This window comes from Brassica rapa, chromosome A05 (genome assembly GCF_000309985.2).
Source record: "Brassica rapa cultivar Chiifu-401-42 chromosome A05, CAAS_Brap_v3.01, whole genome shotgun sequence".
Lineage (NCBI taxonomy): Eukaryota > Viridiplantae > Streptophyta > Magnoliopsida > Brassicales > Brassicaceae > Brassica > Brassica rapa.
The window spans coordinates 17,878,365-17,899,527 of record NC_024799.2 but is presented as its reverse complement, the minus strand read 5'-3'; the positions used below and the strand labels follow the sequence as shown (position 1 = coordinate 17,899,527).

The window sequence follows — 21,163 nt, the reverse complement described above, 5'->3', positions numbered from 1 at the left end:
CCATCGGGAACTTCACTTCTGATGCCACCCAGTTGAACAACACCAGACTTTTTTTTCTGAAGACAATCTGAATATCAGAACGGGAACTTGTCCATTGCTTTTTATATATAACTCACTTCTTGAGCAAATATCCGGCAAGTCCAACCTCGATTTTATGTTGTCTTTTGTCTTTCCTGGAACATTCAATATTGTATTCATGATATTCTCAAAGAAATTCTTCTCTATATGCATCACATCAAGGTTGTGGCGCAGAAGAAGATCCTTCCAATATGACAACTCCCAAAATATACTTTTCTTGTGCCAGTTGTGATGATCACCATAAGAATCATGCATATTACGAGGGACATGCTAATTACCACCACAACGAACTGTTTCGTTAGCTCCGTAGTAGTCGATTTGCGCTTCAATTTGTTCTCCAATTAGATATGGAGGAGGAGTGTCTCTCACAACCCTTTTATGCCTACAAAAATTCTTGTTTCTTTGGTACGGATGGCCAATGGGAAGAAATTGACGGTGACAATCGAACCAACTTGTCTTCCTACCATTCTTTAGTTGAAACGCATATGTCGTTCCATTACAATATGGACAAGCTAATCTCCCATGTGTAGTCCATCCAAACAACATCCTATAGGAAGGAAAGTCACTTATGGTCCACAAAAGCATCGCTCGCATTGTAAAATTCATCTTCGTTGAGCAGTCATACGTCATCACCCCTTTTGACCACAAATCCTTCAACTCTTTTATCAGTGGTTGTAGGAAAACATCCAAAGACCTTTTTGGATGGTTCAAACCACGTATTAATATGGTCAAGAATAGCAACTTCCGTTGCATGCACATCTCCGGTGGCAGGTTGTATGGCGTAAGAAAGACTGGCCACAATGAATATTGTCTCCCCAACATTTCGAGTGGATTAAATCCATCTGTGCATAATCCGAGATACACATTCCGGCTATTGCTAGCGAAATCCGGATGTACTTTGTTAAAATATTTCCAGACTCTTGCATCTGATGGATGAGTCATCTCACCATCCGTCTGACTATGCTCGGCATTCGATCTCATCTTTCCAGCAGTCTGCTCTAATTAGTACAATCTTTTCAATATGTCTGTAATTGGTAGGTACCACATCCTTTGGTACGGTACCCTATTACGTTCCCGTCCTTGCGGCTTGAATCGTGACTTCTTTCAGAATCGACGTTCTTCTAACTTCTCATCATCTCCCCAGTAGATCATGCAGTTTTCGATGCAAACATCTATCATCACAGAAGGCAACCAAAGACTATAAACCAGTTTCTGAATCTCATAATAAGAATCTGCAGACACATTATCTTCCGGCAAATACTCTTTAAACAAGTCTGCCCATTCATTCATGCAACTTTCAGGTAGATTGTGATTAGTTTTAATATTCATCATTGTAGCAGCTAACGACAATTTAGAGAGACCTTCTCTACAATCACTGTAAAGTAGCTGATTCGCCGCATTTAACATTTCATAAAATGTTTTAGCATCTATATTAGGTTCTTTATCTTCATCATGAACTACGAATGCATCAGCCATCATATCATGAACCCTATCATAATCTACCATCTGCTCCTCCTGATGGTAACTATGTTCATTATGCAAATGATGATCAACCGGTTCTTCCTGAAAATTGCTATTACTACTACTAGCTTCATTCTGATCATAATTATAACCTTCTCCATGTTGAACCAGATAGTAATTTGGCGTGAAACCTCTATTTATTAAATGCTTCCAAACATTTTCACGATTTGCCAATTTCCAATTGTTGCATTTCCGACAAGGACAGAACATTTTACAACTTTTTTAGGTGAGCGGTGTGGAATCTGCTTGATGTATGTCTCCAGTCCCGTAAGGTATTCTTTCGTCACTCTCCTGTTACCATCTCTATGCATATACATCCATCTCCGCAACTCGAAAATATTCCCGGAGTCCGACATTTTTTTTTCTTTCACGTTTTTTTTCTTGTTGGTGTGTTCAAAATGATGTTCAAACGTCCATATTTATAAGAAATTTTTGAGTCTGGTAGTTGTAATTTTTCTAGGAATTTACGACAAAATTTAGTTAAGTGGCCGAAAAAACGTGTTAGAACTACAAAGTTGGTGGATTCAAAATTTCCTCGCTAAGTAGACGTAAAATATTTCCTCGTAAAGTACACGCTACATTTACGTTGAGTTTACGAAGAAAGCGTATTTCCTTGTAAAAGCCACGTGAAGTTACATCGACTTTACGATGAAATGATTTCGTCGTTATTTTACGACGAAATAACGCTGATTTTATATTTCCTCGTAAGTTTTTCGTAAAGTGGACGTAAATTTACGAGGATTACTTTTTTCGCTAAATTTCCTCGCTAAACTTGTGTTTTCTTGTAGTGATTGTTTCACAATATTATATACTATACTTCATAGGTGAAGTGAAATGGACCTCAAAATCTATTTATTATATTTTTGTTTATAAAGAAAATGAGTGATAGCCTAAGTTACAGAAAAGAAAGAAACTGAGTGTTAAACCTTTAAGCAAAAAAAAAAAGAGTGTCATGGAAAACGAACCCGACACTTTATCGGATCCGACGCAACGATGCAACTTTCATTTTAAATATATAAGCCAATCGATAAAAAATACTAAAAGTTAATAGACGCATTTGCATTCTAGGTCAACTCTCATGAATCTAAGAACTATGGTCCGAATGGTGATCGCGGGTTGAGTGGTGCGGGACAAGCGGTTTAATTGCGGTGCGGTTCTAACAGTTATAAAAATGTATAGATATAAGGTATATATAAAAAATTTTGTTACTGTAGTTGAGGGGCGAGACGGGAAACTGGTTAGCATTTGAAGTCTATATCTTATTGGTTTTTCTTTTCTATTCTGAAAGTACATTTCTCATTTTGGTAAATTAGATCCGGTAGCCACCAAAAACTTTGTTATAATTCACAGACTAGTTTGTTGCTAAAAAAAAAAAATTCACAAACTAACCAAAAAGTCAAAATAATATTTTTGTATATTATATTTTTTTCTCTTTCTTCTCTATTAGTTATATTTCTTCTTTCTTTTCTTTTTTGTTCTTTTATTTTTATGTTAATAGGATTTAGTATTTAGAAGGTTGGATTTGATTAGAATTTGAAGTAAAGTTTATGATTATAATATTTATGGAGTTTCTATTAATTAACTTTACATACTATTTTATATGATGTTTAACTTTATTACTTACGTATATAAATGGAATAGAACATCTATTTGTAGAGAATCTATACTATGTATTCTACATGAAAAGTAAACTTTTTATTTTGTCTTCATCATTGTTTGTCGTCTGCATCGTTGTTCTTCCATCTTCTGTTTAAGAAATAGAACTTCTGTATGTGGTAATTAGTTAAATATCGTTATTTTATATGCATCATTTAACTTTCAATATTGTAATTTTTATCTTGTTCGATCCATAGATCTTCTTAATCGTCGAAGATATTATTTTCTTTCTCTCTCTCACCGGAAACTTGAAAATAAAATGGGTAATACCGGATAAAAATTGTCAACATTGTTATGGATTTAATTATGTCAAAATCAATGTTATATTCTTAATTTTATGAGAATTTGGTTAGTTCGCAAATTCACCCTTTCATTTTTTGTGAAAAAGAAGAGAAAAAAAACTAATACAATGCCATATGTTTTACTGATTAATTTCTGATACAATACTAACCGTAAAATGTATAAACATAATAAAAGAACCAAACTACACAAACAATAAATATGAAAATGCTTATAGGTATTCCGTGTTTAGTAGTATTAAAAAAATCATTCGGAAAAAATCTGAAGTGTTCATTTGAATTTAACAAAAATATTGTTTCATTTTAAAGATAGTCAAAGAAGTGAATTTTCAAATTCTGATTTTAAATGGCTAGAAACAAACTCTTTTAACCTCCATGAATTTATCCACGTCACGTGTTACGTTTGGAAGTCTCCTTAGTCCAATGATTTTTTAATGGCTAGAAATGAACTCTTTTGACCTCTATTAATGCTTCTACGCTATGAAATCTGAGATTCAAACCCACAAAAATGCAAATTATGCTGATTGTGAAACAAAATGTTACATGAGATCTTCAACATAGTACAAGGTGTATCAAACATGAATCGCATATGACGGTTTGAAATAGTGTAGTCAAACATGAATTCTCATAAAGTAATAGATCGAATTGTCAGCTGTAAAATAAAGTAATAGAATTGTCAGCTGTAAAATCGTGTATTTGATATTTTTCGTAGTTGTAATAGCATAGTTAAAGGGATGTTTAAAAAAAAAAAATTATCCCCGTCTGAATTCTGTTTTTTTTTTTTTTTTTTTTGGTCAAGAATTCTGTTTTTCTTTAAACTAAATTCAAACTTTCGAAATGACAGAATGAGCCATAGAATTTGAAAGCCTGATACATTAACAGACCCAAAAGCCTAACCAAAACACATGGGCCCATATTATGTAAGGCGTAGTTTAGCTTTGTTTATTTTCTAGATACAAAGAACGCCATTTCATATGCCATACTATATGCTTTCTATTTCTATTTATATTTCTTCTTGTTGTTAAGAAAATGAAACAAAAAGCCATTTTCCCAATAAATTTAGGAAATTTTCTGCTTTGGTCGTGATGACCGAACCGGCGCCGTTTCCGAACTGAGGCTCATTTTAGCCAGACTTTCTTTTAAGATAAGCCCATCTCCTCTGACTGGGTTAGGTTTAACGAAAGACTTGTATCCAAACAACCCTTTAAGATTAGAGTATCTCCCATCTCCCATCCTTTTGCCCGCCATGGATAATCACATAGCCATAGCTTAGCGGCGGCAATGAATCCGCTAAAGCTTAAACCTTTCTCTGTGATTGAAACCATCACTCTCGCGTACATTTAAGCTCAGCGATGGCGATGAAACCCAGTCGCCAGTTTTGCCCAACCATTCTCGCGAAGACGAAGCTTGTACACTCGTTTCAAAGCTCCTTCTGCTTCCGTTTCTTAAGGTACAACGGTTTTTCGATACTAACACCGACCCGTAACGCGAGTATAGCCTCTAGTGATCAAACTCAATCGAAAAGGTTTAGCCTTTCTCCTGTAAGCAAGGTAAAGACTAGTAACGCTGAGTGGTTAGAGAATTGGAACAGAAGTCAGAAACGGAATCAACCTAAGCCTCCGAAGATAGTTGTGAATTACAGAAAAGAAGGTAGACTCACGAGTGGTGATTCCGTTAGTAGAGATGGTGATGGCGTTACAATGGAGAAGATTGTGGAGAAGTTGAGAAAGTACGGATACATGGAAGGTGATGATAGTAAGGAGATTGAGCAAGAGAGAAGGATTGAGAAAGGGTCAGTGGAGGATATATTCTACGTTGAGGAAGGGATGTTACCGGACACGAGAGGTGGGTTCAGTGAGGAGTCAGTGCTTGGAGAAGTTGGGTTTCCTTGGGAGAAGATAAGTGCTGAGAAGAGGAAAGAGTTGGAGTCTGAGTGGACTGCCAAGAAGGAGAGTAGATACTCTCTTGCGGAAATGACTCTTCCGGAACCGGAGCTGAGGAGGTTGAGGAATCTGACGTTTAGGACGGCGAGCAAGATGAAGATCCGGGGAGCGGGTGTGACTCAGGTGGTGGTGGATGCGGTTAAGGAGAAGTGGAAGAGCGCAGAGATTGTGAGGTTGAAGATTGAAGGAGCAAGCGCGCTTAACATGAGGAAGATGCATGAGACATTAGAGGTTTGGCTCTTATATGCTACTTAAGAAAAGTAGGCTGTGAATCTTTGTTTAAATGTTCTTTTGTTCTCTCTCTCTGTTGTAGAGAAAGACTGGTGGTTTGGTGATTTGGAGGTCAGGGACTTCCATCTCGTTGTACAGAGGTGTTAGTTATGAGCTTCCAGCAGGAAAATGGAATAAGCAGAAAAGAGAGGAGAAGACACCTTCTTCCTTACCTGCAACTACTAGTGTGGTGGAAAGTAGAGATGAAGAAGTGCTTCTTCCTCAGCGAGACGAGGAAACAACTAGTGTGGAAAAGAAAGACCAGGAACCAGAAGTAGAATACGAAGATGAAATTGAAGAACTGTTAGATGGTCTTGGTCCTAGGTTCAAGGACTGGACTGGAGATCATCCATTACCTATAGATGCTGATTTGCTTCCAGGCGCCGTTCCTGGTTACGAACCTCCTTTTAGGATACTTCCTTATGGAGTTAGATCATCTCTTGGACCTAAGGAGGCAACAGCTTTGAGAAGACTTGCTAGATTTCTCCCTCCACACTTTGCTTTAGGTAAGTTTCTATATTTTGAGGAGTCTGATAGAATCTTTTCAAGAGTAGGAGTTTCCTTTTGATTTCTAGGTCGAAGTAGGCAGCTCCAAGGCTTGGCGACAGCAATGGTTACGTTATGGGAAAAGAGTATGCTTGCAAAGATTGCCATCAAACGTGGTGTACAACTGACCACTAGTGAGAGAATGGCTGAAGAGCTCAAGGTAATGACAACCATCTCTGCTGATTAACTCGTTATTATGGAAAAATACTTTGTGTATTTAGACTTGTACAAGTAATGTTATGGCATGTAATCCTTTTCGAGAAGAGTTTTCTGGAAACTGAGAAGAGAATTAAGAAAAAGTTTGAATTGATTCGGTCATGATATAGAATGTCTATTCTATGATATTTCTTCTTGTCTTGTATATACAGTTGAAGCTGAATATTTGATATCATGTTGTTGGTAAGTAACTGCAGAAATTGACAGGAGGGATACTGCTCTCTAGGAACAAAGACTACTTGGTTTTCTACAGAGGGAAGAACTTTTTGTCACGAGAAGTAGCTGAGGCATTGGTGGAGCAAGAGAAGTTTGTAAGGAGTTTACAAGACGAAGAAGAAGAGGCACGTTTAAGAGGATCATCGTCGGCGCTGATTGTGCCAAGTACAGAACCTAGTAATAAACTTGTTTCTGCTGGTACCCTTGGTGAAACTCTTGACGCGACTGGCAAGTGGGGAAAGAATCTGGATGATGGTCATCATGCAGAAGAAGTGAAACACGAGGTTGAGAAACTGAGGCATGAGAGTCTTGTCAGGAAGCTGGAAAAGAAACTTGCTTTTGTGAGTTCTCTAAACTTAGCATGTGTTGAAGAGTGGTTCCTTGAACTAATTAGATTGTTTTCTTTCGGTTTTAGGCGGAGAGAAAGCTCTTGAAAGCTGAACGTGGTTTGGCTAAGGTGGAAGAGTGTCTACATCCAGCAGAGCAGAGAGCAGACCTAGAAAGCATAACTGATGAAGAGAGGTTTATGTTCCGCAAGCTCGGTTTGAAGATGAAAGCTTTCTTACTTCTAGGTAAAACTATCAATAACAGATGTTGCATACATTCGAGGACACTTACTTGAAACTGCTGCTTCAGGTAGGCGAGGAGTGTTTGATGGCACCGTGGAGAACATGCACCTGCACTGGAAATACCGAGAGCTGGTCAAAATAATCGTGAAGGCTAAAACTTTTGAGGGTGTAAAGAAAGTGGCATTAGCACTTGAAGCCGAGAGTGGCGGTATCTTGGTTTCAGTAGACAAGGTCTCTAAAGGATATGCCATCATCGTGTATAGAGGAAAAGACTATAAGCGTCCGCCCATGTTGAGGCCGAAGAACCTTTTGACAAAGAGGAAGGCTTTAGCACGTTCCATTGAACTCCAAAGGCGCGAGGTTCCTTGACAGAAGATACATTATTTGCCTTCTTATTTGGAACTTCAGCTAATCTTTGTTCTGTTTGCATGTCAACAGGGACTTATAAAACACATTTCGGCAATGCATGCAAGAGCAGAACAGCTGAGAGCGGAACTTGTAATGGCTCTACCCTTTTATCATTCATTGATTAAACAAAAGAATGCAATTTGTTATGTAATGGTAGACTAACACAAGTCTTTGCAACCAATTTATCAGGAACAAATGGAGAAGATAGCAGACAACGGAGATGAAGAGTTATATAATAAGCTTGATGTGGCTTATGCTTCTAGCGATGAGGAGACAGAAGAAACAGACGTACGTATTCTGGTTTTCTTCATCATAAGATTGTGTATATTAAGGTCTCACACGGCTTGGTGCTATTCTGGCTTGTAGGAAGAAGAAGAAGAGGATTCATATTCAGAGACATATGGAGAAGGGGAAGAAGCTGATATTCTGGCAGAAGGAGAAGTTTCTGAAATAGACGATGAGGATTGGGATTCAGATGAATCGGAAACAAGATTTGGTGATGATTTTGTACCATACGCAGAGGATCTTCAAACCAAATCAGAAGATGTACAGAGGCAAGAAAGTTCGTCTGCAGCGTCAAAACATTGAATATCAGCGCTGAAAAACATAAGGGAAATAAAATTGAGAGCTAACTGCTAAATAGTTGTCCACAGATGTGTAAAAGGTTGTCTCGGGTTTGATTACAAGGTTGGGGGCTATGTCCAATAAGTTCCATGATATGCTTTTGACCAAGTTTCAGCCGGTTTGTTCAGATTACTCTTTACTATGCCTGCAACGATAGATATGCTCTTCTCAAGTAGTTGCAAGAAAAAAACATTAGCCATAAATGAATGCATATAACTAAATTATTTTTCTTTGCAACCCATGCATGAATGCATATAACTAAATTGTTTTGTTTTTTTTTTCTGTGCTGTGCTAAAGAATTCTCCATGGAAACACATCATAATATGAATGACGACAATGATTTCACCTACGAGCAAGTCTCTGCCCAGCTCCAAACATTAAGGCCTTGCCAATAGCACTTGAATGAAGCCCACACGCCAGTGCAACTCCTCCTACAACGATCAACTTCCAATCTACACTGAACTGATCCTTTGGTCTCCTTGCGTTCTCCATGTCTCTCCCTCTCTCTTCTTCATCTACCCTCGATGTTTCAGCCACATCCATGTTCAGTTTCGTAGTGATTCTCGCAATTTGCGCGCTCCTTGACAGAGCCGCCCCTGCTTTTCTAGCGGTTTGGTAAGACCTTAACCCGGAGTTTAGCTTTTTGACGGCTCCCCACATGCCATGACGGACTCCCAACTTTGCTACGTCTTTTGGGATTCCCATGTCTTCGCAGTGGACAAGAGAGACTTCACAGGCTGACATTTGTCCATCCCCTTTTCGAGATTCAACTGCATTTTAAAAGCATTCCGCTTAGACTCAAACGCGACGAAAGGGAAACTTGAAGTTTGTAAAACCAGCTTACCCGCTTTGATGATCCAACTCGAGAAATAAATCTCAACTCGCCTCGGTTTATCACGCTTTGGTAGAGCTGGATACGGTACTCCCTACAAATGCATCAGTATCAGATGAGCGTTCTGATGTTCCAAACTAAGGGAGATATATATATATATTTTGATCCATGATTAAATTACCTTAGTCACAGCATAATACTTGTTTCCAGATTCCCATATTCTCCGGCCAATGATGTATTCCCGGTCACTACAGAAAAACGGAAACTGGCAGAGGAAAGACATTAGCAACTGGGCAGATATATTAACAATAGCAAAGCACAGAAATACCTTTTTAATCCAGTGAACAATAGTTGTTCCTGTCTGAGGATCTTCCTCCAATGTTTTGAAGTAAGCAAGCATAGGATCCCATTTAGGTCGAAACTCGTCGTCCCAGAAGAAATCCCTAACAATGTCTGGAGTTGCGTCCTCAAAAACAGTCCGACTACGATAAACAACAGGCCCTGTCTGAAAAATAATAATATAGCCTTTCAGGGAACTAAAAACATATTTTGTCACAGAACCCTTTTCCCATGAACTGCTTCAAAAACAAGTTTCAGGTACAATGTAATACTTATAAGCTTAATGCATCAGAGAAGTAGATACAGAAGCTTTCCCCAAAGCATACCCAACAGGAACCTAATCCATATCCTTCCTATCAAACTACACAAGCCTTTCTAGGGAACCGGTAAATCTTAAAGCAGAAAAGATCTTAACTCTATGGAACCAACTGAAGAATAATAAATTGACTCGTTCCTTCAGTTGCAACCCCAAGAAACAGAGATAACCTTAGGCTCATGGCGCCACGCCTGGTAGTTCATATTGGGAGTAGACTTGTCCATCATAGATTGCCACTCCATATTAGCATTTTCAGCTTCAAGCAGATGCAGCAAATGCTCTAGATCCTTCTCTCTCACAATCTCCTGCTCTTTCTCTCTATCTTCTTTATCACTAACCCTGCAAATCCATAACCACAACAAAAAAAACAAATCAATTATCTGAAAAGCCATGACCATCTACAATTAATTCTATATTCAAATCTCAAGAAAAATATCAAAAGCTTACATAAACTCAAAGAACATATATAGTGAACAAAAAAAAAAAAACTCAAAAGAACATATTCATTTCTTGATAGAGAGTAACCTTGAGATAGCTTGTGTTTCACCACTATCTTCTGGTTTCTTGTCACTCGAACCGAGCCTTGACCATAAAGTGCGACACAGTGAGAGAGCGGTGAAAGCAAGCCAAACACGGCGAGCTCCGAAACCGGGCGGAACAGTGCATAGAAAACGGAGCTTAGAACGGAGACCTAGATAAACCAAACCGGTCCACCTCGGACGCCAAGACCAGCCAATCAAAAGCCCGACCATGATAGGAGGAACTGAGCATAGCAAGATGTCCACCAATGTCTCTGTAACAGAGCTAGATGATTCGTCGTCCATCGAAGAACCAATTGACGGGAAAGCAATGAGCAAAGAGATTCTACCAAGATAATTTTAATTGTTCCGCCTTTTTATTTTTAAATTAATTTAATTTTAGGCTGATTACAGAAAGAGAAATTAATAAATGTGTCGAGAAGACGTTGGCGGGTGATAGAGATTTGTATGTAAGTAGTAGTGATAGGAACAGCACACTGGCGTTGACGTGGCTTTCTCGTTTCGTTTCTGAAATATACAACAATGTCTCTCACGCGTCAATATAGGCGCGTGTTCTCCCCTTTGGATAAGGATAACTTTTGGTTTAATCCACAGTGGATAACTAACTCTTAAAAAGGTTGTGTGGTTCACACTTTTTTTTTTTAAAGTAACAAACAGGTTGCCATTTCAAGTATGTTTGAGCAAAAGTATTATTTATCACATCTATTAATATGTGGTACATATATATATATATAAGATTTGTTTTCTAGTATATGATACCTTAAATAGTGGATAAGTTTCCCGTAGCGAAGAAGAAAAATGAGTAAACAAATGTTTCTTTTTCAAAAAACAAAAACAGTTTTACCTCGCAAAAAGTTTGACGGGAATATTTTGAAGTTGAAACAACAGTAAATGAGAGGGTGAGAAATTAGAAGATGAGAAAGTGAGGATCACGTGAACATGAGGTTATTCAGAATCGCAACACGTGGAGATATAATTTGGACAATGACTGTTACCGATTTGCTGCAACATGTTTTTGTCAGTGTTAGATCTTATAGATTCGTCAGTGCCTCACTCAGCCTGCCACCATCTGCTGCGCCACATATCATTCACGAATCTCTTTTACTTAGGCCCATTAATCAGACCTAGTCCATTATGAAACCTCGATTGTGCAAGAAAAAGTTACGACCCAACTACCCCTCATTACAACTCGGGTCAATCCTCTGAAAGACAAAAGAGCACTTCTCTTTATTTGGCCATGCACTCAAATCTGTTTTTGCACTTTCAAATTTCAATGTCTTTTAATCTTATTTTCCAGAGTTGCAAGCTAATGAGATATGGATTAGGATAACTCCTACTAATTCCTATTTAGACTAAGATAATGATGTAACTTGTCCTCATTCTTATCTCGTTAGGACCTTTTGCTTTGTATAAATATAGGCGATTGCTAAAGGAATCAATAACACAAACTATTCTTTTACATTCTAAACTAGGTAATAATCCGCGCCTTGCGCGGGATGTGATTATTAGTTTCATTATTTTTAATAAAAACACATTAAATCTGTTTAATCTAGATATTGGTTCAGTTTTAAATTATTTTTTGGTTGATTCTGTTAGAATGTTTGATTTTTTAGTTTTTTCGGTAAAACAAAAAAGTATTATTATTTGTTTATTTTTATGTTATAAATTTTAGATAATTGTCATGTCGAATCAATGGTTTCATATTATAGTTTGTAAACGGATAATAGTTCAAGAAAAAGAAAAAAAAATTATTAAGACTAATCATTTCACTACAATTTGGTCGGTAGTGAAAGAAGCATTAAGAAAAAAAATATTTCAAATTCTAAAAAAAAAAAAGATACTACAGTAGTGGTAAATACTTATAAAGTGCTCACATCAAGGTGCACATATATGTGTATGTAAAAGTATATAAAAATAAATGACAAATATATAAAGATATTGTTAATTAATATTAATGATATTTTTGTTTTAAATAATACATAACAGATAAAATTAAAATTAATTAAAAATTAAAAAGGCCTTGACATTAGTGAATTTTTTTCATATAAAAAATCAACTGTATCCGTAAATAGAGGTGGGCACAAATCGAATATCCGAGTATTTGGAGGCATTCATGTCGATTAAATCTTTAGCCACTTGGATAATCGGTGACTATGATATCCGAAATGATTTAGAATTTTAAAGAATATCTGATTTGATCCGTAAATAAAATTTAAAAAATAACTGAAAATTTAATAATAACGTTTATTACAAAAATAAAATATTATTTACTTTTAAAATTTTAATACCTAATATAATAAATTTAATTCATAAAAATATTGTAAAACTTATATAAACTATAATATATATAACATATATATATAATTCTGTACATATATGTATATATATTCATATAATATATCAAATTTGATAATTGCTCCTAAAAATATTGGTATTTGTGATTTATTTTTTTTAATTGTATTTTAGTAATTGATTTGTTTTGTAGAGTTACAAATATCCATATTTTTTGTTTCAATTCAAAACGGATAACGAATTGAATCAAAAATTATAAATATTTTGCCCAACTTTATCCGTAAACAATAAAAATAATATATATATAATTTAGCTTTTGGTTCTAAAGTTTTATTGGAACCATGCATATGAATTTTTTATTAAAAAATACAAAGTATATAGTGTGAACACATTTATAAATATAGTGTGAACACGTTAGCATATTTATTATCAAATCATTATGAGGCTGCCACGTGTCTATTATAGTGTGAATGCATTTATTATAATACTTCTCCTTTAATATATAAGGGATTATTTCACAAGCTGTTTTTTTGAATGAATTTTAAATAACCTGATATATAAAGTTGCAAGTTGCAACATGTTGATAAGATACTTAAACAACAAAACAATGATTAATAAGGAATAACCAGTTCATTTCATCCACCAACTTCCCACCAATAATGAGAGCTTTGATCAAACAACTTACCTTATATATAATAAAATTATTGAAATACTATGGGTTTTCGATAAGTTAACTTAACAGGAAGCGTCTACAAGCTCAACAGGAAAGATTCATGCTTTTATGTGTACACACATTCATAATTAAACACAACATAAATAACAATAAGTTACACACATGTACATTTCAAATCATAAGTTAAAATAATTTAAAAAGCACAAACCATCCCACACATTCTCACAACAGAAACAACACCACTCACAGTTCCGTGTTACCAAAAGACTGTTTAGCAAGCAAAAGCAGTCTCCGGTTCCGGTTTCAAATTTCGGTTCACTTCCTCTGCAGCAAACTGGTTTATCTGGTCAGATTTCTGTGTGGTTGCATCATCATTGTCTTCTTTAGCGATCACTATTAAAGTCTTTCGAGTTTCATGGCGCCTCGAAACTCCTTTGGATCTGTTCCCTTCTTTTGTGTTTCTACGCCCTAGTTTTGGCGACTTTGCTCGAGTTGGAGGAGGCTGTAACAATCATAATGAGTATTATTAGTTAACAACTCGAAAAGGGTTTTAAAAGTTTAATGGTAACGTCTATTTTTTTCTGAATGTTGTAGACAACCTTGTGTGTTACCTTCTTAAGTTCAACCTTTGGAGGAGGCCCTTCATGGTAGAAGTTAGGCATTGGGTTTGCTTTGAACATCAAACTCTTTCTTAATTGCCTCAATGCTGCATCGTTCTCTTCCTTGTTCCTTGCTTCGCTCTGCGTTTTCTCTGCCTCCATGGCTTGGTGTTTCTCTTCTAGTTTTGTATAGAACTAAAGAACACCAATCAACTTTTAAAGCCAATGCAAAATGTATTATAAGAAAACAGAAAAATGGAATATTATGTCTACCTCCTTCCTCTTCTCTGCACGCTCGGTGGATCGAAACGAAGGAGCTGCAGTGGCAATGGTTCTTGATTTAGCAGACTTTGCAGCTGACGTGGCACTTTCAACAATAATCACATGTTTCAGTATAGAAACGTTTTAGGCAATAGTAAGTTAAAAAGAAACTAATCTTGATGAGAAAAAGAAACATACTAAGAAGCAACAGAGCAAGAATCTTCTTCCTCATCAGAGAGCTTCTTGTTCTTTGGCTGCAATGGTTTCCTTGGTACCTACAGTCGCAATAAGTCCATAGTCATTATGGCTAAGCTAGAAAAGAAACTGTGAATTCAAGAGAGTATATATAGGCTTATAATAACATAAAATCCTGACCTTTATAACCTGCTTTTGTATTTTACTGTACATATCTGCTACTTCATGAGACTCACGGGTAGCAGATGAAGCACGCTTTGCAGTAGCTAAAGCAAATGGCTGTGGAACAGTGTTCCTTATTTTATTACTCCCACGACCTGGTTTAGAAACATGTTTTGCATGCAAAACAGACTTGTTTACCGACTTAGCGTCTTTTCTCAAGGTAGCTATCTCCATATTGCCATCTTCCAAAGGCTTAGCAACTGGAATCTCATTAGTACACTCCTTAACATCGTATTCTTTTACTTCTATGCTCTCTTCTGTAGATAGAAGCTCTGTATTTCCATTGGCTTCATCGCTTGGTACTGAATCTAAGGGAGGCAGTACAGAAACATTTTCTTGGATTGGGTTACAAGAATCACCATTAGCATAGACCACCACACCATCTGGCTCCTTGTCCATACAGATATCTGTCACAAGACCAAAAAGATAAAAGTATATAATATGGTTCAAATATAGCTCCTTAAAATCACAGACAAAATACAACTCAATTTTGGTTATATAGTATAATAACTAAAGTATGCTTAGCTACAAATGATGACCAAGAATTCAACTAACCATCTAAATTATTCTCTTAAAAAGCATTAGGCTAACCAAACGTGGGACCTCAAAGACGAATACAGCTTTTGTTTTGAAGGAAAACAATATAGTATTCTAAAGCATAATCAAGCATACAAATATAATAATAATAATCAATCAACTTTCAATTTCTCTAAAAGATAAATTGAACTGTACACACGGGCACGGCCAAACTCCTTTTCATAGTCAAGAAAAGATCAACGAAGAGAAGATGCTTTGTTCATCATGGCTTGGACCAAACATAAACTTTGGGACTTTCATTGTCAATATTTTCAAACTAAGTTTTAATTAAGCAAAACATTAAACATGAAAACCAAATATAACAATAAGAAAGTCAAATATTAGTTGTTAAACAAGCCGATGATTCCTGCATTTAAATAAAAATGAACATGCAGCTAAGAACCTCAAGTTGCCTTCATTTCAGAGCGATTTTTCCAAAAAAAAATCTTGAAAATGTCAAGAATCAAAAAAATATATCTCAGATGAGGAAGTGACCTCTATGAAACTATGATCATCAATCTCAATCAACAAATAAGGAAGACATAGATGAAATCGAAGTAAAAGATTGTATTGCTCACCCATTGTTCTCGTGACAGGCGAGAGAATCTTGTAACTGCTCTTTTATCTCTCTTGTGTGTGTTTGTTTGTGACTTCTGAGAATGATGAATACTATGCAATTTATGTTGTTGGTGTGCATTTTATACCACTTCCTTTCCCGTCGGTGCTAACGCCGTTACTTGACACCGTCTTTTAGTGCTCCACTATTAACATTTGTTTTTTAAACATAAAAAAGCTTGGGGTTTACTAGATATTAATTTTAATAGACTACCTCACAAATAATTTGAAGGAAAAGGAAAGTGTTTTTATTTATCTTAAGTAATGTTGGTTGGTAAATAAAACACAAATATTCGTGTTGATGGTTTGCATCTTTGGATGATTGTTGAACTATTTTCATTACCAAACTCCAACAATACAGAATATTGAATTTGTTGTGAAATGACTAATATGGAATCAATTTATAAGCCACACACTATAAAACACACAGAAGCTAATAAATTATATTATAGTATTTATATATTGTGTATTTATGTTTTTATCATTTATTTACAAAAGAATGTTTTTATAAAGAAAATATCATATTATTAATATACATAAATTCAAACAAAATTATATTACTTCTAAAATATTTTTATGATAAATATACATCCATAAATTGATATCAGTTAATTTAACATATTACTCCAGTTACTTTTTTCGTAAACAGAGTTTTTAAGATGAACCTAGAGTCAGTAGACAACATAAATCCATTTACATTTTGAGAAGTAAAAATGTGTATCTGTAAATACTGATTCATAATTTATAAGTACACCAACATTCCGCGTAACAAAATCACTAAGCTACAACGATTTGGTTTCTAATCGTAATTTAGTTCAGAATAACTTTCAGGGAGTGTGGGGCAAGTATTTTCAGCAATTATGCAACCTTCTTCTTATATATGTGAACAGCTTTGAAATAACCAGACAATCATTACGATAGCACAAAGGGACAAGAAAGCAAACTATTATTTCCAACCTCCATTTTTGAGTTTGGCTACAAACATCTATAGTATTTTGGTGCAAGTAGTCAAAGTACACCTGTTATATTTTGTTTATTCACAAATCTTTGTTTTATACAAACACATCACTATTCGTATATATTTACTAAAAATTGTCTTCTTAAATATATGAATTGATGATAAACTTTAACTTTTTACAAACATACCAAAAAAAAAAAACAGAATTACAACATTGTTCAACAAGAATCATATAAGCAGTTATGAAAATAAAAAGCATTTCCACACGAATAATTTTATGTTTCAAAACGTGCTTTTGGACTTGGCAAGGAATCAATCCATAAATTAAAATATAAATAAAGTGATTATAGAAAAGACATAACATCTTTATTGGCATTGCATCCAATCTTATTATTTGCTCTTTGATTTTGATTATCCCACACCTAAACCCTTGTTGAAAAACCCTTCCCACCACCCTTGTTTATTAATTTAATTCTAAGATAAGCATCTCATTATGTATATATTCCTCATAAGCCCTCGTGTATGCAGTGGTCAAACTCAATCTTCAAGGGTATATAGGAAAATTAATTAGAAGACGTGGGATGATTGAGCTGTGTGTGATAAGAGGTATGCGCTGAGTGGAGTAAAAGAAAGACTATCCAACAAATAAGTGGGTCGGTCCCATTTGTCTATAGCCAAACCATAATAATAATTCCAAAAGAAGGTTACAGAAAAAAACAATAATAATTACAGAAACTATTATATTTTAGTTTGGAAAATGTATATGGACATCCCTGTTAGCCTGCTAATTTAAATATAATTAATTTCACGGTTTGATCATAGTTCTTTGCATTGACATGTTGTTATTGATTGGGAATTTTCTATTAGAATTTCCAAACCACAAATGAAACATAAATATTCGGCAAACTGCATATATCTTTTAAATCTGTTTCACGGTACAAAGACAAATTTGTTAGGAGCACTGGAAACGAAAATGTTTTTTTTTTTTTGCTAAAAGAAACGAGAATGTCAAGTTAAAGGTTGTATATGTAGTAAATCAGTTACTATTGTGATAATTAAGGTTCAAAAAATATTAGAATCAAAATCAATGTAAACATACTAATGATAATGTACATGCTACAACACAGTTAACAGTTACAAGATATTCAAATCCTTGGAATTTTATTGAGAGCGTACAATATTTCCAGGATCTATCTTTTGCCTATGATGCTATTGAACATAAACACTGTGTTGACACATGCAATCATTCAAATCTGCAGCAACGATTGTTTCCTCCATCGACAGAACTATCCGTAACCAGATTCAAGCTACTCGAGACTCAAACCCCACCCGTTCCTCCCGCAAGATGAAATTCTAGCTATTTTCATTACCGTCTCTAGCGGCTCCGTAATCATCTTCATCACCGACTAGATCTCTCGCCTTCTTCCGTAGATCACTCCTCTTACATGTCTTCTGACTGGTTCTCTGATTCAAGCTACACTTTGGTCTCCCAGTTTTATCAACTGGGCTTATTCTATTGGCCCGAATCTCTATTTTACAGTTTTTGGTTTATTTTAATGGGTTAGACTCTATTATGTGGATTTCTGAAATTATGTGCTCCGATTAGACAAACACTAAGATCTGACAAGACTTGTATTTTTTCTTTTCATTTTCGTGCTTTTAAATTGAAAATCTTTAGCCAAATTTTTCTTAAAAGGTTTTCTTACTTAGTTCATTTTTTTAGTTATTACTACAACAAAGATGCAGAAAATAAATAAATGACATAATAAAGAAAAATAAAGTTCAATATCTTTCTCAAATGGGCTAGAAACCGAAGAAAATACGAAAATAGCCAACTCACAAAAAATCAATGTTTTTAAAACCGGACCGGATACCGACTCGGTAAAGCTACTGGCAAGTGGTCGGACCGGTTCAACCGGATTTTCTATTTAAAAATAAATAAATCTAAATAATCATATATTTACACTATATAGACCTAAAATGTAGTTTTACATATAATATGTTCTATGTTCTCTTTTATTAATTAGATAATAAATAATAATCATAAGTTTAGTTATATATACAAGTGAATACTATATCAACTAAAATTGATTAAAAAAATGAATGACCATTTAAATTACATATTTATTTATTTTTTACAACTAAAAATCTTAAATTTTAATGAATATAGAAAAATGAGAATAAAATATGAGAGTCAAAATAGATTTTTTAAAAACATATCTTAAAAAAAAGAATCAATTAGAAAACTAATTAAATAGTAAAAACTAAACATTAATTATGAAATATTATATTTTAATAACAACTGAAATTACATTAATTATATGTTGATTTCTATTGAACCGAGTTTCAAAGTTGAACCGGGTCACCGGTTTTACTGGTTTTTAGCCGGTTTCACCGGTTTTTCTCAAATCCGGATTTTAAACCAAACCGGACTCGGCTTCTTTAACGAGTCACGGTCAGACCGGTTCGACCGGCCGGTCCGGTCCGGTTTTCAAAACCTTGCAAAAAATCTAATGTCAAAAAATACCAAAAATCCTAGCTGTCTTTCGAGAGTAAATGCCGTATCTTCAATGTACCTATAATTACACTATCTTCAAAAAATACCAATATCTTTTATTAATCAAAACATAATATCTTCAATGTCGTATCTTTAATGTACCTATTAAATACAGAAACTGTAACCATAATTACACTAACTATAAGAATAGATTTGATTCCAACCAATTGATCTATTACTTTGGTAATTGATTTGGTTGCAGAAGAGGAAACAATAAATTTAGTTGGTGAATATAATACATCAAATATTACAAATTTATCATTTAATTAAATAAATAACCAAAAACCGAAAATTTATACATGTGCTGGCGCGCATATCAGGGTCTAGTATTGTTTAAAGACGATATCATTTATAAAACTGCTATAATAGAGAGGGGACTTATTATAGCTGAGGTAGACATATCAATTTCAATAACGCTAACAATGATATATAATAGTTTTTTTCTATGCTAAGAAATACCATTTTTTATGATTCTCATTTGAGGCTGTGCAATATTCTTGACCATAAGATTGTCGAGGTAAAATTTTAACCTATGATGTTGCTCGGTAGAAAGTGTAATTATTGTTTCCTGCAAAATACCATCATTGCACTTGTTTACTATCTCATCTCCTTTTTTGTTAGATTATCCCAAACTCAGAGTATATAAAAGATGTGAGTATGACAAACTTACAAGCTGAAGAGGTCCATGAAGTTGAGAGTTCAACTGATATCGTTGTTCCAGTTTGTCACATTGAATCATCTACCGCTGAACTTGGTGATGCATTGGTAAGTATTATACGTCTGGAACTTTGGTGATGAGGTAACAATTAGCTAAATGTTTTGAATTGTCTTCTTTCGCAGGGTTGGAAGGCTTTTGGTGATCTCTTCCTCTTTGTGTTGCACAAAGGTGATACTCTTCAAGAGATCAAGATATGTATCCAACAAGAGCTTCACGTTGGAAATGAAGAATTTACCAAGGTTTATATATATATATAAGTGAAATGTTTATAATTGTGAAGGATATGTACTTGTATTTTAGGCGATCCTCACACGCAAGAATGTTGATTTTAGGTTGTGTTCAGTGCTTTTTTTTTAATTATATATATATTATTAAAACATATTATATAAAGTGATCAAAGACACAGGAATTATAAAACAAGTTCTTCTGTTTTATTTCTTTCTTAACTCTCTTTCAATTGTTGTAGAGATCATCTTACATTAGACCTCTATATATATAGGACTTTCTTGACTTCTCCTATTACAAATATATCTAGGAATTCTTATCTTTATCCTAAACACATTAAGCTATTCATCCTTATCTTCAATAGCTTGTCGAACAAGTAAACCTGAAGCTTATCCAACATTCTCCCTTCTAAGCTTCAGTCCACTCTCACTTAGGTCTTGTACTTTGATCAGTTCCACCATCTCTTTGAACTTGATTCTTGCTAGTGCTTTCGTTAATACGTCTGCGCGTTGCTCTGTTCCTGCAATGTGATCCACGTCGACTAACTCCTTCTCCACGCATTCTCTGATGAAGTGAAAACGCTTGTGGATGTGTTTGCTGCGTCGATGAAATACTGGGTTCTTGGCAAGTGCAATGGCTGACTTGTTATCAACACGAATCAAGGTTCTTTTGACTTCTCCTCCTACGATCTCGCTTAATAACTCTTGAAGCCATATTGCTTGCTTAGTAGCTTCAGTTGCGGCCATGTATTCGGCCTCACAAGAAGATAACACGACCACATCTTGTTTCTGCGAGCACCATGATATTGGTGTATCGTTGAGACAAAATAGATACCCAGTCGTGCTTCGTCCGTCATCTGGATTGGTGTTGTGACTGCTGTCGCTGTATCCCACAAGATCT

General features: G+C 35.1%; 4 protein-coding genes across 6 annotated transcripts; 2 read left to right on the top strand and 2 right to left on the bottom strand.

Annotated features, from left to right (window-relative positions):
- Positions 1-1,757: 1,757 nt before the first annotated feature.
- LOC103868937 (ubiquitin carboxyl-terminal hydrolase 13) lies at positions 1,758-20,419 on the top strand. Its single transcript, XM_033291414.1, has 4 exons — positions 1,758-3,656; positions 19,788-19,837; positions 19,942-20,085; positions 20,161-20,419. The coding sequence occupies exons 1-4, from the start codon at positions 3,593-3,595 to the stop codon at positions 20,293-20,295; spliced, it is 393 nt and encodes a 130-aa protein (XP_033147305.1). The 5' UTR covers positions 1,758-3,592; the 3' UTR covers positions 20,296-20,419.
- On the top strand, positions 4,813-8,518 carry LOC103868939 (CRM-domain containing factor CFM3A, chloroplastic/mitochondrial). Its single transcript, XM_018659256.2, is given in 10 exon segments — positions 4,813-5,728; positions 5,811-6,273; positions 6,343-6,473; positions 6,727-7,086; positions 7,161-7,317; positions 7,382-7,674; positions 7,753-7,812; positions 7,912-8,010; positions 8,089-8,274; positions 8,276-8,518. Coding segments are annotated over 10 exon segments (2,619 nt in total). The 5' UTR covers positions 4,813-4,906; the 3' UTR covers positions 8,324-8,518.
- Positions 8,489-10,711, bottom strand: LOC103868940. Of its 2 annotated transcripts, XM_009146990.3 has the most exons (7): positions 10,359-10,710; positions 10,004-10,172; positions 9,507-9,683; positions 9,360-9,443; positions 9,191-9,272; positions 8,679-9,116; positions 8,489-8,613 (listed from the first exon to the last, which is right to left on the bottom strand). In XM_009146990.3, exons 1-6 carry the CDS (start codon positions 10,655-10,657, stop codon positions 8,689-8,691), a joined length of 1,239 nt encoding a protein of 412 aa, XP_009145238.1. In that variant the 5' UTR covers positions 10,658-10,710; the 3' UTR covers positions 8,489-8,613; positions 8,679-8,688. The 2 variants fall into 2 exon arrangements, with proteins under 2 accessions (XP_009145238.1, XP_033147282.1); XM_033291391.1 differs by having other exon boundaries at positions 8,560-9,116; positions 10,359-10,711.
- LOC103868938 (protein WVD2-like 3) lies at positions 13,369-15,939 on the bottom strand. 2 transcript variants are annotated; one of them, XM_009146987.3, is made up of 6 exons: positions 15,769-15,939; positions 14,573-15,021; positions 14,396-14,472; positions 14,210-14,303; positions 13,937-14,131; positions 13,369-13,839 (listed from the first exon to the last, which is right to left on the bottom strand). In XM_009146987.3, the coding sequence occupies exons 1-6, from the start codon at positions 15,770-15,772 to the stop codon at positions 13,609-13,611; spliced, it is 1,050 nt and encodes a 349-aa protein (XP_009145235.1). In that variant the 5' UTR covers positions 15,773-15,939; the 3' UTR covers positions 13,369-13,608. The 2 variants fall into 2 exon arrangements, with proteins under 2 accessions (XP_009145235.1, XP_009145236.1); XM_009146988.3 differs by having other exon boundaries at positions 13,949-14,131; positions 15,769-15,910.
- Positions 20,420-21,163: the final 744 nt, after the last annotated feature.

Bases quoted from the DNA above. Each gene is read 5' to 3' on its own strand.
- LOC103868937 (XM_033291414.1), top strand. From the start codon at position 3,593: ATGAGAATTTGGTTAGTTCGCAAATTCACCCTTTCATTTTTTGTGAAA. The intron at 3,657-19,787 runs CTAATACAATGC...ATACCATTTTTT, and splicing joins GAAAAAGAAGAGAAAAAAAA to ATGATTCTCATTTGAGGCTG. The intron at 20,086-20,160 runs GTAAGTATTATA...CTTCTTTCGCAG, and splicing joins CTGAACTTGGTGATGCATTG to GGTTGGAAGGCTTTTGGTGA.
- LOC103868940 (XM_033291391.1), bottom strand. From the start codon at position 10,657: ATGGACGACGAATCATCTAGCTCTGTTACAGAGACATTGGTGGACATC. The intron at 10,173-10,358 runs GTTACTCTCTAT...ATGGATTTGCAG, and splicing joins GAAACACAAGCTATCTCAAG to GGTTAGTGATAAAGAAGATA. The intron at 9,684-10,003 runs GTTATCTCTGTT...ATTATTTTTCAG, and splicing joins CGTGGCGCCATGAGCCTAAG to ACAGGGCCTGTTGTTTATCG.
- LOC103868938 (XM_009146987.3), bottom strand. The intron at 14,473-14,572 runs GTCAGGATTTTA...TTGCGACTGTAG, and splicing joins TACAAAAGCAGGTTATAAAG to GTACCAAGGAAACCATTGCA. The intron at 13,840-13,936 runs GTTGTCTACAAC...TGATTGTTACAG, and splicing joins TTAAGAAGGTAACACACAAG to CCTCCTCCAACTCGAGCAAA.